Genomic DNA, 13,729 nt, shown 5'->3' with positions numbered 1-13,729 from the left:
AGCTACTATACTATACTATAGGCTACTATACTATAGCTACTATACTATACTATAGCTACTATACTATACTATAGGCTACTATACTATAGCTACTATACTATAGGCTACTATACTATACTATAGCTACTATACTATAGGCTACTATACTATACTATAGCTACTATACTATAGCTACTATACTATACTATACTATACTATACTATACTATACTATACTATACTATAGCTACTATACTATACTATACTATACTATACTATACTATACTATACTATACTATAGCTACTATACTATACTATAGGCTACTATACTATAGCTACTCATACCTCTTTCTCTTTCTGCCAGGGGTTGTGTTGTGACAGTATGGCAGTATAGAAACAACACTGATATATTTACCCTGGTCCACTGTCTCCTTGTCACGCCCAGATAAATCAGGAATGTGAATCCGCTCCTGTCTCTGCCCCCTCGTCCCTGTGTTCAGCAGACAGTCCACATTTCCCCCCCAGTGTGGCGGCAGCCGCAGAGCGACGCTGCTGTTGGTGGTAAAGGTGTGGTCGTCGTTCGTCACCGTCCTGTGACTTGGCTCCTTGTCGATGCTGGATGGGATGTCCCACTGAACGGCCGGAGCCGGTTTACCTGTGGCAGAGCAGCTCACCACAACTTCCACGTCTGCCTCGGGCCCACTGCTGGGAATTTGCTGCACGTGCGTTGTCACCTCAGATATGCCTTGGTAGAGAAATGAAACTTATCATTTTGGTGCCATTCTGTGAGCTAAAGTTTCATTTATTTGGATGTCCTATATTTAGACTGTTACTTTTAGTGTTGACCTCTGCCCAAAAGACTGCTATTACTGTACATCGGACAGATGATAATATTTAATATATCTATGCTGCCATTTACCTTGCACAGTGAGGCAAATCTGCTTTCTTTTGGACCCATCGGGAAACACATTGAATGAGCAAATATAGCAGGCTTCATCTCCCCATGTTACATTCTTCACAGTGATGGATGTTGAGCTGAGAGACGCTTCTGTGAAGATCACTTTGCCCCGGTGAGGCTCATTTATTTGTTTACCAAACCGTTTGTTGTAGGATGCCAAGTTCTCTATGGCCTCGTCCTTGTAAAGCCTCTGCCACGTCACCTGCAGCACACCTGTTGGGAAGCCAAACGGGTCACATTTTGTCTCTCTTATGCATTCATGGTAATAACTGAAAAATGATTTAAAAAATGAGTGAGAAATTATATGAATATAACTCAACATACAACTCAAAGCACATACACAATCAAAGTCATTACTTCATCTTCTCTTTAAATTCTATAGATTTATTCATTCATTTACTCATTCAAACGTAATTGTCCCATAAGGGAATTGGTTTGCAGACAGTGTTTACAGTAAAAACACAGCCTAAAGCACAATGAAACATAACAAATTGCCCACATATAGTCTACCTACCATACAGGCAAACATCAGTTGGTAAAACAAGACAAGGGGTTATAGCTCCACATAATAAGAATAGCCTAATAATAAACTTTATTGTACAGCACTTTTCAGTTATAAAGTGCTTTACAGTGAGCTGTAAGAAAAAGCAATATGTAAAGTGGTAACCTGCAAATTAGCCTCAATTAAATTAATTAGAATTTAATAGAACAAATTAAGCATGAAAATAGACTTTAAAAAAATACTTTTTTTTTTTTTTTTGCTAGAACCTATAAAAGGAAATTATAAAATCGGGGATTATAAAAAGGCTTTTTCATAAAAATGCTTTTTAAGAAGAGATTTAAAACATAACCCTGCCTCTGGCTTACAAGCCATAATGCAACAATCCCCTCCCCACTATAAAAATAACGATCCCTGGAGCAACAAACGCATTTTTGGGCTATCTTATAAAACGGACCAAATCTGAAACATTCCATAGTCACCTGTTATATCTGTCACCGCGCACCTGTAATGTGCGTCCCCTCCGAAGTCAGCTGTGGCGTCTCCACTGACGATGACTTCAGAAGAGACGGCTATGGAAAAACAGCAGAATGTCGGTAAATAGACTGATAGTAAATTACACTTTGGTAATCAAGACTGGTGATCAAGCCATTATACAGATTTGTAGTGGTAGTCTAAATTAAAATTAGTGCGCACGCTTTGACCCCATGCAGGCGGCGATAAGCTAAGGTAAACAAATAAGGTAAACAACCAGCAATATAGACAAATATACTTTTTGTAAAGTAGTACTTATACCTATTTTCCATAAAAGACCGTGTTAATACATCAGTTTCATAGCAGGCTATACTTACCATCATGCAGGCTATATAGGATGAATTTTCATCATAAAGGTTAACATCCACCTAAGCAGTAAAACAAACCTTCGACATCCTGTAGAGTTGTGCAACCTACCTTTAAACAGCACGTACACGAGCAGCAGGACCTGCAGCATTATCTGGGAGTGTTCAAACCCTTTAGGTTTTCTCTCTGTGACAGGGACTTTTAAACAGAAGCAAACAAAACCAAAAGTGAAACTCAATAGGGGATTCCTTCTTAGGTTGGCTAATTGGAGAGAAACCTTCAATCAAGTCACAACATTCTATATTCCTATAATTTAAGTTGTAAAAACTGCTTTAAAGCCATTTTATGATCATTGTCTTATTTCAAAACTCAAGATAGAGCGAGGACTTCCAATTTGACTGCATATATTTTCCTTACAAGACCTTATGAAGAAGGACTAAAGTCCTATAATAATTTTTTATAAGGGTACTGTACAGAAACTAAAACCATAGGAGATAAACACATACTATAAAGTGTGATAAGGTCACTGTAAACTCATTAAGTACCACAGATGCACTGTAAAAACCCACAGGAATATTATAGTCATTTATGTTAGAAATAATGTATGAAACTTGTTCACTACAGCTCACACTACTGTATGGTGAAACTATGATTACTGGAAAGTGCAGTGACATACTTACTGTAGATTCATTCATTCATCATCTGTCACACTTGTTGAGAAGTCTCAAGTGGTCCAAAAAAAAATTTCCCAGAAGCAGGAAGTTCCCATGTTGTTCAGCTTGGCGGCCTCTGGTGTTTTGTTCTGAACTTTGTCATGTGGTTCATGTGTTGTCAGATCTTTGCCCCAGGTCAGAGTTCTAATGTAAAACTGGACCAGTACAAACCTACTAGCAGCAAATGTCTGATGAGCGTGTGATGATGGTAATCTGAGGTTTGAAATATGCTTTTCCTTGCTTTTACCTTATTCCCTCCTCAGCAGCCATTTTGAACTGCGTCACACTCAATGGCCACCGTGGGAATAAGGTTCTTGGCACCACTTAAAGGAATAGTTCACACAAAAATGAAAATTCAGTCATTATCTACTCACCCCCATGCCAGCTGAAACTCTAGTAAAGAATATAAAAGTCGCGGAGCTTTCCAGCACGACTCCATAGCAGCCTTCTCCAAAACAATTGAAGCGTTGGAGGACCGATCTTTAGAGTTCCAAAAATAACTCGTGAAGTATAATCCAAGTCGTGAAGTATAATCCAAGTCTTCTGACACCACACGATCGCTCTATGAGTGGAAAAAAAACAAAACTAAATTTGATCCATTATTTCATGAAAATCGAGTCGATCGGCAATGCGGAAGGAAATACAATGCAGATCGCCTTGGGTTTTATGAAATAACGGATCAAATTTAGTTTTTTTTTCCACTCACAGAGCGATCGTGTGGCGTCAGAAGACTTGGATTATGCTTCAGGAGCGGTATGGAGTAATTTCATGGTTATTTTTTGTTATTTTTGGAACTCTAAAGATCGGTCCTCCATTCCTAATTGTTTTCGGGAAGGCTGCTACAGAGTCGTGCTGGGAAGCTCTGCGACTGTCATACGGACTAACAAACTTCACTAGAGCTCCAACTGGCATGGAGGTGAGTAGATAATGACTGAATTTTCATTTTTGGGTGAATTAGTCCTTTAACATATCCTCCAGCGTTAAAATGACAAAAGATCGTCCCCCTCGGCCATCCTGTATGCATGCATGACTCACTCACAGCATGCTGGATTGGTGTTGTCATTCTGAAACTTTTCTCACTCCTGATGCAAGAGTTAAATATTCTATGATTGTATAACGTCCAGGAAATGGCTGTCAAAGATAAATTGTTACTGTAGTACTGAGAAGTCCTGTTTACTCACTGTGTTCCTGTGTAGAGCAGCAAAAAACCCCATGTCACATGATTTGAACTCAGGATATACGGTATGTGCCTTAACCAATTAACCCACCATTGTCCCGGAGCAGATGGTTTACCGTAGAGAAAGCACACATCAATAACAACAATTAATCTCATATAATTCAATCTTGCATGTGAAACCTACATGTTGTGTACCAAAACATTGTCAAGGGGAAGTTAGAATTCCTATTTACCGTTAACTACAGTAGGAAACTACCTAACTTCTGCTGACTATTGTTTATGTGTCTGTCAGGGATTGTTTATGAGCCACAGCCTTGAAAAAAACAAAGGTTGCACTTCAGTGGTACATTTGAAGAGATTTATTAAAGCAATAAGCCCCAAGAGGCTGTGGTTTACAGTGATTTTAGAACAGCTAAGGTGCCTAACAACAAACTGACAACTACTCTTAAAAAGTGCTTGGTAATACAAAAATGATAAAATATGGAGCTCATTAAAAGAATATGCACCTATATACATTATAGACAGTTAATGATGAACTTCAGGTAATGTTTTTTTTCACAATGCAAGTACAGCTTTTTGGACGTGAACCCTTCATTTTCACTTTTTAGCACACATGAATTTATCAACAATCACGTTCAAAACTAGCTACTGTTATCTGCAGTGATGCCATTTACTGACTTTTACTTTTAGATTTCAGGCATTAAGAGTTCAATCTTTAATTCCGGCCACAAAGGCGCTGATTGGCCCGATCGTTTTTTTTTCTGATCGAGAAATCGCCGTTCAACAGAGCGACACCAGACTCTCTGAATCGCTCGACCAAATCTGAAGAGTGGGCGGGTCACGATTCAGGAGTCTGGAACACAGGCTAGATAAGAGCAGATGTTACAACCTAAACCTTTCTCACGGTATTGTACTTTCAAATGAGTGGTTTTGCATTTATAATGAAGGTCAGAAAAAGCCAGAACTTTGATGGTGGCTGCCTGAAAGAAGTTCAAGGGTCCGGGGCTTACTGTACAAGAGTCATAACAAGGTATGTGTGTTCAAAAATGAAAGTGTTCATTCCAAAATGAATCATCCTTAAAGCATGTTGTGTTGCACGGGAATTGCATTTGTAGTGGGTGACACATGATGTGGTTTTCATTCACCAGCTAGCCTTTAAAGTGATAAACCACAAGATTCTTGGTTTTCTTGATTTTGGCGATTGAAGACACTCAATGTAGACTGCGGCTTCTTCTATTTATTCTGCCTTCTATTTATTCCAAACAAACCGCTGTTGCTTCTGTGCAGCTGAATCTGTATTTCCCAGGGGATCCCCTCAAAGGTGTTCAGAACAGCAAATGTAAAAGCTTTCATTAAGTGGCTGTAGGTTGAATCACTATTGTATGGTATCAGTCGGTGATAGAGAGTAGCAAAATTGACATGTATTTATCTGAAAATGGTGTGGATTACTACTTTTAAATGAATCATCTTGTTGAATGAAAAATGCTATTTTGTCTTCTGGGCATCTTTACAAAAAAAGCCTTTATCGACAAAAAATCCTCAACAAGATGAAAGAAGTAGAAGTGCTGCATCAAAATGTTCTCAGTTATTGATTACATCTGGGAAATACCTGCCCTCCCTAGCTGACGCCTGTAACAGTGATCCAGCATCTGACGCTGAAATGCCAGCTGGCAGCTTGGGGTTTTGAAACAGCACGCAATCAGCAAGAGCCAACATGAACCACATCCTGGTACTTACATCAGAACAGAGTTTTGGGTGGCCAGAGATGGTATTCTGGTTAAGGCCTCCGTCTATGAAAGGGCAAGTATTGAATCCCAGAATCCCAGAATCCCCTCCTGTCTTCCTGTCAATCTTCCTGCTGAGTAATGAAGGTAAAAACACAGAGGGAAGTGGATTTCCTTCTCTTGTAAAACAACAAAACAGGTTATCGGTAATGTCACAGCCCAGGCACAATGGACTTGACAAAAAGGGAGACCACACATTTTTCAAAGTTATACAACAAAAGATTTATTGTAACCTAAATAAGTAAATTATCCAAAATGAGAAAAAAAGTGTGTAAGTCTATAACATCAGTAGTGAATGCATTGCAGGGATGAGTGTAAAGTGTGGTGTATGGTGGAGGAAAAGAACCAAAAAGGAGCATAAGCTCAAACCATCCAGAAGGGTGGAGAGGAGAGACTGAATGAGGGAGAGAGAGCAGCCATGTTAAATAAGCTGGGATCCACCCATCCCAGGTGTCCCACATCAGCATCATCACCTGTAATAGAAACACAACCAGGAAGCACGCAACAGAGTGGGAGGGCTGTCACAGTAATCTCCAGTCAAAGTTGTTTTATGCTTATTAGGGATGTACAGCAAATTGAAAAAGTGTCAAAATCAGAAGAGGCTGCAACGTTTTGTTAAAGGGAAACCTGTTAAAGACAATTTCCAAAGCAAGGTTTTCTAGTGCTTGGCCTACAAATCAATCTGCCTGTCTGAGAAAATGTTTACATTTATTTAAACTAAAAGAATCCTACGCATTAGCACTCTATCCTCTTGCAAAGCTAATTCCTTTGGCTATCTTAAAGCATTGGTAGGTAATCGACACTTTGGGTTTAAGTATTTTGATAGATTTTGCAGCTTGTCCTGCTGTGTGGATGGGAATCTGTCTCTCTTCCATCTGTTCCCTGGTTATCCAAGTGGGCGATCATTTCACTGCTGCTGGCTGGATTTGCCGCAGCATCATGAAGACGGCGCCCTGAGGAGACGGTTTGGTAGAGATCACCGGCTGGGTGCTGAAGGCTAGTGTAGGGGTCCTGGTCGTCTTGGTCCTATAAAAACAACAAACTCTTAAAGTCTGATTGAATGCGGTTGAAAAACGGTGGAGACGTAAGCATGCCAGGACAGCCGAGTCATTCCTGTTCTATTGTAGACTGAAACCACAGCTTTTCAAATACTTAATGTGACATCCTCTCCCACTTATTCATATCCTCTTACCTCACTCTGATGGCTCTCAAAAAAAATCCCCCTGTCGTCTCTCCTTAGCCTTTATTGTCTTCTCCTAGCACTTCTCTTATACATGACACATCAGTCACAGGAGTTTTGTCACTGATCTGGAATTTAAAGAGTAACTAAACCCCAAACCCAAATCTGTGTAAAGCCTGACATCTAAAAAACATGCTACTGAAATCTGCTTTTGGCTGATCTTTGGTACCAAAGGTCACCTGGCACCAAAGATCAGCCAATAGCAGATGACATGAGATGGCATGCTTTTTACCATTAGATGTCAGGCTTTACACAGATTTGGGCTTGAGGTTGAAATAGCTTCTTCATGGTAAGTCAGCAAAATTCTTAAAATGTAAATGTGTAAATGACTGCATACATTCAATTAGGTTTCTAAGTTGAAAGGTATTTTATAAAACTATACAGTGCTCACCAAAGACCAGGGAGTTGCATATTCAGGTAATTCAGATGCTTCTGACCTGGTGTTTTTTCTGTAAGTTAGAAGGAATGTCAGAGTTAGGAGAATACTGAACACAGCAAGACAATTAAAGAAGGAATTATAGTCTATCTAGTAATTTGTAGAATGATAATTAAACATCATGTTCCTCCTCACTGTTGCAGACGTAACCAAAAACAAGGTCAAGTTCTTCATACAGAATCACTACAGTGTGTATTTGAAGTTTTGAGTTTTTCAAATAAAATAAAATAAAATAAAATGACAACATATGATGGTACTTTTTAAAAAGATAGTTGATAACGTAGGTCCTTGGTTCACAACATAACACTTTACAGACAGGATCCTCTTGTGTTGAAGCCATTAAATTATGAATTTCAGGTATTTTTTGATCCCAAAAATGGGTATAGTCTGTGATGTTTAGTAAATTAACTCTTCATTTGTACAGAGAATATTATAACACTGTTCTGCTTGGCAACAAAAGCTGTAATGCTCCTTTACTGCTATGAAGTCATTGAGCGTTCCTGATTATAATGCTTTATTACCTCCGCCAAGGAAGTGGGAGGTAATGTTTTCACCTGCGTCTGTGTGATTGTCCTTCCGTCCGTCTGTTAGCAGGATATCTCAAAAAGTTGGGCACGGATTTGCACAAAGCTTGGTATGAAGGTTTGTTATGGGCCAAGGAAGAACTGATTAACTTTTCATGTTAATTGGCCAAAAGGGGGCGTGGTGGTGGGCGTGGCATATCACCAAAAGGTGCATAACTGCCTTGCGGGGTGTTGTCAGACATGGCGGAGGTCTGTCCTCTACTGAGCACATTTTCTAGTGCAGTATATAAACCGGCAATATTATATTACATGGTTTAGGTCACTTTGTAAGAATCTCTCACCCATGATACATTTTTCTCAGGATAAATCCAATGATAACTCCAGTCAAAATGATGAATGCAGCAACACCGATCACAGCTGTAGCAATGAGCGTGCCGGCCTCTTCATCCTCTAAAACATTGTAAAGGAGAAAAAAAACAACTCTAGCATCATATTCCCATTAGAATTCTTCACAATAATACCATACAATGGAAAATAACCACTGTAAACTCAGCCAAAATATGACTGAAACACAAAAACAAGAACGTAAATCACACATTTACCTTCCACAGTAATGCTGATATGGAGAATATCTGTTCCTCCACGATATGCACACTCACAGTTGTATTCCCCACTGTCCACTGGTGTTAAACTGGTCAGGTGAAGAAACAAAGTCTGATTGGCTTTTATAAGTTTGATCCTGGAGCCACAACCTTGCTCGAAGTCCTGCCCATGCTGATATGCCAGGAGACACTTTTGTCCTCTGTTCCTTTCTGTGCTGATCTTACATACTGTAAACATGATGATATCCAGTGCTTTATTGAGGCACACTGGAGTGACATCTGGTTCTCTCCCAATGGTTTTCACAATAGTCACTGCAGTCAATAGGAAATGTTAGAGTTAGTGTTCACTATATATTACGATACAATATGATACGATTGAACTTTATTGTCAGATTTCACTGAAGTTTGTTATGAGTCTTGCAAATAAACATGACTCATTACATTTTAGATTTCTGCAGCACTAGCATGAATAGGGCAATAAATAAATAAACTGTATGATAAAAAAAAGTAGTTTGTGTATCCTTGCAGGCAATGCAGCCAATCCACAGTGACTGCACTGTATGTAAAGATAAAGTAGTGCTGCATAAAAAAAAATATAGGGAGAAAATGGATTAAAAAAACAGATATCAGTATTATTGTCGGTAAGCTTGCAGATCAAAAGTGTTTCTCCCTGCTAGAATAAATTAGACTTTAACCAAAACATAAATTTTCCTCTAAAGAAAAAACATGTTACAAGTGTTTCTTCACACTACATGTTGGTAGGCCCGTGCCTTTAGTACAGTGTAGTATATAGTTTAGTACAGTATGGTATTTGTTTTGAAGACCGAGTGACATGTCTTACCTTCAGTGTGGCATACTTCAACAACCAGAATCAACATCACTTTAACAGCATTTCCACCCATACTGACCAATCATCTAAAGTAATGATTTCTCTTGGTTGGTCTATGAAGAAGATGAAATGGCAAAGTGATGCTACTTCCTGACTGTGATGATGATGCATTGCAGTAACTTCCTGAACATGTTTGGTCTGCATGGAAATGCTTCAGATAGTAGTGGCTTGACACAGAATTGGAAAACTACCCAGCACTGGGCCTCACTTATGAAACTTCTCACACAGCTGATGTACAACCACTACCTTTGATCCCACCTCCTGCTTTATAATCTAAAAGGCAAAACTGGTCATAGATCCAAGTTTCAACTCTAATCTTGAAGGAGAAATCCACCATCGGATACTCTGACACCGTTATATATCATCGATCTGTGATGTTTAATGCATTCCAGATGTTATTTTTTGATGGGATTTACTTTTTTGGTGTATCCACTTTCCCTCAACCTGTCTACTTCTACTTCGGTTAGTGATTTCCTACGTTTCCCAGAATGCTTTTCAACAACCCCCAGCCTTCTCTTCTCTGAGTTTTCCCAACTGAGAAAAAGTGAGAGTGGAGAGAGAACAGTGGCATGGTGTGCCATGCCTGAAAAATAACAAAAAAAGCATTAAAGGTTGCGTTGTATTCAACACACTACTGATGACAGATCTGCAAAAGATGCAAGCTGTGGCTGCATTGCATTCTGGTCTATTGAGGCTGCTGTCAGTGGAGAAATTGGTCTCTCTGCCTCTTCTATGATGGATTTCTCCCTGTGTGATTGTTGAACTTTAGTGCAAAACTAACAGTGTAGCTGCTGGACATATCTCAGTATGACATCACATCGTTGTTTGGCCCGTTATCCACTGGAATAATAAAAATACACCACCAAAGAACAAAATGAAACCATTTATTTATCCAAGTGGCCTTTTACTGTGACCAGCCCTAGGCACACCTGTGCAATAATCATGCTGTTTAATCAGCATCTTGATATGCCACACCTGTCAGGTGGATGGATTATCTTGGCAAAGGAGAAGTGCTCACTAACACGGATTTAAACAAATGTGTGAACAAAATTTGAGAGAAATAAGCCTTTTGTGTCCATAGAAAAAATCTTAGATCTTTTATTTCAACTAATGAAAAATGGGAGCAAAAACAAAAGTGTTGCGTTTATATTTTTGTTCAGTATACATTATCTTTGGCAGACAGCATATTACATATTAACATAGATAAAGAATACACTACAAATTAATAAAAAAGTAATATAGATGGCAGTGTTTAAAATTAAATACATTGATAGAAAGGAAAGACTCGCACAGATGAGAGAAACACTATTAGTGGCATGGATTTCACAAGGCAACAGTGCCACCTTGTGGACAACATGCCCTAAAACAGTATATTCTCTCATACTGTATCATGTCTGGCAAATAGATGATTTACGTATTAGAGCAGTTCACTTTAGTAGTTGAATAAAGCCCATTTTCTCTCTGTGTGAAGGTGCTGTATGGCTCAATATCCAGTGGCTCCTGCAAAAGGACATTTATATTTTGAAAAAACGTTTTTTCAAAGTTAAATGAACAGTAAACATGAAGTAGTTACAACATTTTCCTGTACAGTACCGTGTTTGGAAGGCTGCTCAATGGTTTGGGTTGTTTTCTGTTGGGTAAAAGAGCGAACAGCAATGAATTAGAAACTAAACTTAATGTGTATATACTCTGCATTGTAAACCTCGCTTGTCCGGTCTATTTTCAGACAGGACAGGAAATGAAAGACCATCTTCCCCCTCATTGTTTCATACATAACCAAAACTAGGTCAAGTCCATGATACTGATGTGTGTGTGTGTGTGTTTGTTTTAAGAGTTTCATTTCAAAATGAGAACGCATCTACTTGAGATAGGTGACAGTGACAACAGCTGCAATGCTGATGTAGCTCATTGAGTGTTCCTAATTATAATGCTTCATTCAATATATAAATTAGCAATATTATTTTACAAGGTTTAGGTCACTTTATAAGAATTTCTCACCCATGATGAATTTTTCTTAAGGTAAATCCAAGAATAACTCCAGTTAAAATGATGAGTGCAGCAACACCGATCACAGCTGTAGCAATGAGCATTATTGTAGAAGTGCCGGCCTCTTCATCCTCTAAAACATTGTGAAAGAGAACAAGCAACTCTGTCAGGGAAAATAGCATCAGTATCTGCTCCATGTGGAGAGGAAAATGAAGCCCTTACTCTCTCCCATCCACAGTATCATGCAGTATTGACTGGCATCTTCTCTGAATCAAACATTTAATATCTGCACCCCAACATCTCATTTTGACATTCATAAAATCTGCTTTACACACTGCTTTACATCTCTATTCAGACAGTATTAAGCTATCAATACAGTATGCAGTAAAATGACAGAAGTTAAAACAGACCTAAAGACATTACTGTAAGTACCAATTTCTTCATATGTCAATGCTGCAGCTTGGTTTTGTTGGCCTAATTACTCTATACTGTGATTTACCTTGCATATTCAGCTAAGTCTGCTTTTTTCTAGAAACACAGGGATACTGCAGACATTTAAATTCTTCATGTTATCATATACAGGAAAATAACCACTTTAAATTGAGTCAAAATATGACTGAAACACATGAAGTGTATAACACAAAAACAACAACATAAATCACACATTTACCTTCTACAGTAATATTGAGATGAAGAAAATCTGCTCCGCCATCATATGCACACTCACAAGTGTAGTTCCCACTGTCCACTGGTGTTAAATTGTTCAGGTGAAGAAACAAAGTCTGATCTTCTTTTATAAGTTTGATCCTGGAGTCACAACCTTGCGTTAAGTCCTTTCCATGCCGATATGCCAGGTGACACTCTTCTCCTCTGTTCCTTTCTGTGCTGATCTTACATACTATAAGCACGATGATATCCAGTGTTTTATTGAGGCACACTGGAGTGACATCTGGTTCTCTCCCAACAGTTTTCACAAGAGTCACTGCAATCAATAGGAAATGCATTGTTTCAGTGAGTTAGTATTTGCCGTGTTTATAGATTTTATAAATAACATTGATCACATTTTACATTTCTAATTGCAGTAGAAATAACAGGGCATAGAAAATACTGGGCTGCCCTGTTTCAACCACAAAGTCAAGAAAATGATTACAGAATACACGACTATGACAAACCATAAAACTGACTTGCATGAAGTGTAAGTAATGAAAAGTAATTCCTGCACAGTACCTTCACTGGCAGCGCACCCGCTCAGTGGCAGAAGTAGAGCAAACCACAGTTTCCATCCACCCATACTGGTCAAGAGGACTCAACGACAGTCTTAACTGCTGCTGGCGGCGTACAGTAAATACTGTACTGAAGGGAGGAGGGCAAACATTGACTCGCCCCTCTGAATCGTTCTCTTGCAACCCAAACCTCAAACTCTGAACTGTTCTCATGGAGGTGTGAGCTGATGTGTCATGATGAGGAAGTGCGGGTCTGGAGGCTTGGTGGTCGAAGGTGTGAACCATATAAGTGTGACATCCTGGGTTCAAACCCGGCCCAGGACCTTTGTCGCATGTCATCCCTCTCTCTCTCTCCCCCAATCTCCCCTGTCTCTCTACTTTGAACTGCATAATAAAAAAAAAGAAGGCAAAAAAATAATAATAATCAGAGGATAATAATAAGAGGAAGTGCAAGTGCCTGTTTCTACTTTCACTCCGTAGGTCAATCTCTAACACTGGCTTTGCTGAAAAACATCAACTTGGGCCAGTTTCATTCCTGACTAAAAAACATATATTGATCCTGATGAATAAAAAACCTTTTACAACCTCAGCTTTATATAGCCATTAAATAAATTAAGCAATTCTTAGTTCTGTTTCTTGGAGCAAGGTTCCCACATTCACTCTGACATCAAATTCAAGGACTTCAATGACTTTCAAGGTCTTATTTGGTGAAATTCAAGGTCTCATTTAGCATGTTTTGGCATGGTTGAAATCAGACATCATAGACACCTCATGTTTTACTCATGATCAAGTCAAGTCAAGAAATCTGGGTAAAATCATTCATTTTACAACTGCTGCTGTATCAACACAAATCTCTATCACAGGGTTTTCATCGGGATGT

At 38.9% G+C, this 13,729-nt stretch overlaps 2 protein-coding genes across 4 annotated transcripts; both read right to left on the bottom strand.

Moving 5' to 3' along the window:
- Positions 1–313: 313 nt before the first annotated feature.
- On the bottom strand, positions 314–2,449 carry LOC139926270 (OX-2 membrane glycoprotein-like). The gene is made up of 4 exons (XM_071917924.2): positions 2,387–2,449; positions 1,918–2,007; positions 898–1,149; positions 314–723 (listed from the first exon to the last, which is right to left on the bottom strand). Exons 1-4 carry the CDS (start codon positions 2,424–2,426, stop codon positions 314–316), a joined length of 792 nt encoding a protein of 263 aa, XP_071774025.1. The 5' UTR covers positions 2,427–2,449.
- Positions 2,450–6,206: 3,757 nt separating this feature from the next.
- Positions 6,207–13,057, bottom strand: LOC139926498 (uncharacterized). 3 transcript variants are annotated; one of them, XM_078291043.1, is made up of 5 exons: positions 12,854–13,057; positions 8,752–9,063; positions 8,491–8,599; positions 7,581–7,638; positions 6,207–6,975 (listed from the first exon to the last, which is right to left on the bottom strand). In XM_078291043.1, the coding sequence occupies exons 1-5, from the start codon at positions 12,915–12,917 to the stop codon at positions 6,760–6,762; spliced, it is 759 nt and encodes a 252-aa protein (XP_078147169.1). In that variant the 5' UTR covers positions 12,918–13,057; the 3' UTR covers positions 6,207–6,759. The 3 variants fall into 3 exon arrangements, 2 of the variants coding, with proteins under 2 accessions (XP_078147169.1, XP_078147170.1); XM_078291044.1 differs by lacking the exon at positions 12,854–13,057 and adding an exon at positions 9,593–9,689; XR_011785309.2 differs by lacking the exons at positions 6,207–6,975; positions 7,581–7,638; positions 8,491–8,599; positions 8,752–9,063 and adding exons at positions 10,809–11,140; positions 11,234–11,270; positions 11,639–11,759; positions 12,297–12,608.
- Positions 13,058–13,729: the final 672 nt, after the last annotated feature.

The sequence above is a fragment of the Centroberyx gerrardi genome, chromosome 21 (assembly GCF_048128805.1).
Source record: "Centroberyx gerrardi isolate f3 chromosome 21, fCenGer3.hap1.cur.20231027, whole genome shotgun sequence".
NCBI lineage: Eukaryota > Metazoa > Chordata > Actinopteri > Beryciformes > Berycidae > Centroberyx > Centroberyx gerrardi.
The sequence above is the reverse complement of the archived record's forward strand: the minus strand, read 5'-3'. Positions and strand labels throughout refer to the sequence as shown.